This window comes from Clupea harengus, unplaced genomic scaffold (genome assembly GCF_900700415.2).
Source record: "Clupea harengus unplaced genomic scaffold, Ch_v2.0.2, whole genome shotgun sequence".
Classification (NCBI taxonomy): Eukaryota; Metazoa; Chordata; class Actinopteri; order Clupeiformes; family Clupeidae; genus Clupea; species Clupea harengus.
The window spans coordinates 36,092-40,385 of NW_024879576.1; the positions used below are offsets into that span (position 1 = coordinate 36,092).

The 4,294-nt window shown below is 49.6% G+C and overlaps 1 protein-coding gene across 1 annotated transcript; it reads left to right on the top strand.

The window, feature by feature from the left end:
- Positions 1-3,631: 3,631 nt before the first annotated feature.
- Positions 3,632-4,009, top strand: LOC122128987 (gap junction alpha-8 protein-like). Its single transcript, XM_042704032.1, has one exon. It carries the CDS (start codon positions 3,679-3,681, stop codon positions 3,979-3,981), a length of 303 nt encoding a protein of 100 aa, XP_042559966.1. The 5' UTR covers positions 3,632-3,678; the 3' UTR covers positions 3,982-4,009.
- Positions 4,010-4,294: the final 285 nt, after the last annotated feature.

Below are 4,294 nucleotides of genomic sequence, written 5' to 3' on the forward strand. Positions count from 1 at the left end.
ACAGCAGGGATTTTACACTTCTCAAGACCGGCTTCTGGGGAAGGTTGGGAAAAAAAAGTGTTTCACAAATAGTTATTTTTGTCTGAAAACCTGTTATGACATGAAATGTTTTTGATCTGGACCTGTAAGCCTTCAACTGTGAAGGTACTGGAAATGGTTGGGACTTGCAACAAATAATATAATCTCAAGCCTGAGATCAGAGTTTAGAGACTGAGTCACTGCGATCCTGTACTGGCTGAGTTTAGAGCAGCTGATTTGGCCATTTAATGGACTCAACAGAAGCACGTTCTCAGAGAACCTAAGTACGCTCACAGAGAACTGAACCAGGCTTACAAAGAACAGAGTGAGGTTCACATAGAACAGAAGCATGTTCTCTGAGTGTTGTTCGCACTAGAACTCTCCATGTATATAAATGATGAAGGTTAAATTAAGTTTTTGATTGCCATATTACCTACTCACTGTACATAGACTGTACATATATATGCATATTAAAGTGTATTTTCAATCAGGTTTTACACTCATAACTGTTAGTTATTCTGCTGTTGAAGTTCTTGTTTTTCCGGCAACATGTGCTTTTGTTTACATTTTGATCATGTGGTGGTGTCATGTGCCTTCTGTAGTTGTTTTGAAATGACATGTGTCTCTGACTCCACCCTGTCTTTGTTTGATTTCCTGCCATTTTGTGAGCACACCTGATTTCTGTTTGTTGTGATTGGTTTGTGGGTATTTAAGCCCGGTGAGCCTTGCTGTCTCTGCCAGATCGTGACAGTTTATTACTTGTGCCGTTCCATCATTTAGTAAGTCTACTATACTCTGTCTGCCTGTGATTTTGACCCTTGCCTTATTTTTGACCTGACCCTGTTTGTATTCTGTGTTTTGGTTTCCTCTGTCTTGGACTCTGTTTGACTGTTGGATTTTTAACCTTTTGTCTGTTGACTTACGAGACCTTTTGCCCTTGAAGTGTTGCCTGAGAATTTGATTAAAACTAACTCTGAACCTTGAGCTGTGTTGTCTGCTAGTGGGTCTTTCACTACTGAAAGTGTAACAATAAAAATGTAACAATAACCATGACCACATTCACTCATGTTCAGCCCATCTTTCTTAGTTTGTCAGTAGATTTGGAGTGTTAAAGTGGCAGTTCTAAAAAAGATGGCCTGAGGAGCAGCAGAGAGGAGGAGCTCATGATGTGGAGATATTCTCATTAGTACCTCTATAATGTGTGAATCTAGAGCGTCTGTAGATAATATCAACTCAGTTACAGTGTTTAAAATAGTAACTCTATAATGTGTAAATTTAGAGCGTCTGGAGATAAGATCATTAACTCAGTTATCGTAAAGGTGTTAAGACTTCACTGCCCATCCACTCAGGCCTGCTCACTCGGGCAGCAAGGACCCAGGACCTGCACACACACACACAGGCACACACATATACTCTCACACACACACACACAGACACACACACACACACTCTCTCACTCACTCGGGGGAGGGGGGACTAGGACACTGCAGCAGCCCGGCTGCGAGAACGTCCGCTATGACGAGGCCTTCCCCATCTCGCACATCCGCCTGTGGGTGCTGCAGATCATCTTCATGTCGACGCCATCGCTGGTCTACGTGAGCCACGCCGTGCACCACCGGCACATACAGGAGAATTACAAGGAGCACGAGGAGGCCGCCGAGCTCCTGAGCCGCCCGCTGGAGGCCACGGAGGACCGCCCTCCCCTGGCGCCCGACCAGGGAAGCGTCCGCACCACCAAGGAGACCAGCGCCAAGGGCATCAAGAAGTTCCGGCTGGAAGGCACGCTACTGCGCACCTACATCTGCCACATCATCTTCAAGACGCTGTTCGAGGTGGGCTTCGTGGTGGGCCAGTACATTTACATTTTTACATTTACATTTAGTCATTTAGCAGACGCTTTTATCCAAAGCGACTTACATATGTGCGACTTACAATGTATACACATTTTACATTTTACATTTACACTGATGGCACACTGCACATCAGGAGCAATTTGGGGTTCAGTGTCTTGCTCAAGGACGCTTCGACAGGGAATCGAACTAGCAACCTTCTGATTACTAAACGACTTCTCTACCTCCTGTACCACTGCCGCTCCTGTACCACTGCCGCCCCCCAGTATTTCCTGTATGGCTTCCGGATCCTTCCGCTGACCCAGAGGGGCCTTCCCTCCATCGCCTCCCCCATCCTGCGGTCCAAAGGGTACCGGCTGCTGGAGGAGGAGAGGGCCACGCCTCACTACTACCCCCTGACGGATGTGGGTATGGAGGCAGGGAGGGTGCCAACATCTCTGCTGCTGCTGGAGAGAGCCTGCCAGGCTACCACATCAGTGCCCACTGAAGACGTCTCCAAAGTCCACAACGAAACACTGTCGTCTTATGCCCAGACCACTGAGTTATTTGAAGAGATCCTGGATGAGGAAGAGGAAGAGGAGGATGAGGAGGAGCAGGTGGCACAGGCAGAGGGTTTAAGAGGCACGGCAGCAGAAGGACAGGAGGGAGGGGAGGTGCCAGGGCTTCTGTCACCGGACCCCGTGGAAGACTTCACTGGGGAGATACCGGAGGTTGCTGATGAGGTGGACGGGAGAGTGACAGAGGTCGTGTCGGAGGTCGTGTCGGAGGTCTTAACCCTACAGACAAACTCCGAGGCTCTAGAGGGGCTGATCTGGGAGCTCCGGAATAACCTGCCTGACGAGGTGGACGGGAGAGCGATGAAGACTCTGGCGGGGTCAATAGAGGAAGAAGGGCTGGATGAGCTGGGTGGAGAGATCCCGGAACCCGTCATCTTGGAGAAAGGGCTAACTGGGGAGGAGCGAGGAGTGGTTACTGATGACCTGGGTGGGGGAGGAGGTGAGGAGGACACTGGGGAGGTGGAGGCCCCAGCAAATGGAGGATCAGTAGGGGAGGAGGGGGTTGGAGAGGTGCTTGAAGAAACATCAGAGGAGCTGGATGGGGTGAAACTACAAGAGAATGAGGAAGTGGTTGAGGAGTCCCCCAAGCAGGCAGACGAAGAAGGAGGGGAGGAGCACAGCGAGGCAGGGGCATGTTTGGGGGAGGGATGCCCAGAGGAGCTGTGTGGAGTGGAGAACAGTGAGGAGGTTTTGTTAGATGGCGTCGGTGGGGGTGAAGAGGAGCTGCAGGAGGAGCTGAAAGAGGAGAAGGAGGAGGACAGACAGGAGGCCAGGGAGGAGAAGAGAGTAGATGGGGTAGAGGAGAAGGAGCAATGCCCTAAGGAGTTGGCAGAGGAGGTTAAAGAGGAGCTGTCTACTGATGAACTGATGAATCCACAGCGGAGGGCGCACCGGAGGAGGTGGCCGAGGAGGAGAAGATCAAAGATGAGACCCACACACCAGACAAGGAGGTGGTAGTTCCTCCTGCTAGGAAAGAGGAAGAGGAGAAGTTGTCTCCACAGGAGGAGGTGGTGGGAGTGAAAGAGGAGGGGGTGGTTATAATACCACAGGCAGTGGGAGGGGAGGAGAGAGAGGAGGTGCAGGAGAGAGATGAAGTGCAGCCTAAGGGGCTGTCTCTAGAGGCAAACCCTCCAGCGGAGATAGGAAAGGAGGTTGGATCTCCAGGGGAGTTAGGAAAGGAGGTGGGATCTCCAGGGAAGTTAGGAAAGGAGGTGGGATCTCCAGGGAAGTTAGGAAAGGAGGTGAAGCCTTTAATGGAGCCGACAAAGCAGGTGAAACCCCTGGAACTTAGTAAAGAGGCAGACGACCCAGGAGAAGAGGTAGTGTGTGGAGAGGTGAAGTCTCCAAAGGAGGCGATGGAGGAGGTGAGGGAGGTGACAGCTGTACAGGAGGTGCATGAGGAGCTGGGAGGTGTGCAGGAGGTGCAGGAGGAGGTGAGGAAAGCCTCTGGGGCTCAGGAGGAGCTGGAGAACTCTGAGCGAGCGGAGGAGACCAGGAGCCTGAGCCGCCTCAGCAGGGGCAGCTGCAGAGCACGATCAGACGACCTGACCATATGAGCCATACACAAACAAACACACAAACAAACAAACAAACAAATGAAATACATACACAAACAAACACACAAACAAACAAACATATGAAATACATACACAAACAAACAAACAAACATATGAAATACATACACAAACAAACATATGAAATACATACACAAACAAACAAACAAACATATGAAATAGATACAAACACATACACACATACATACATACATACATACATACATACATACATACATACATACATACATACATCAACAGGTGCCTGACTAAATACCAATATCTTTATATACTCCAGCACAACAAACCCCCTTAT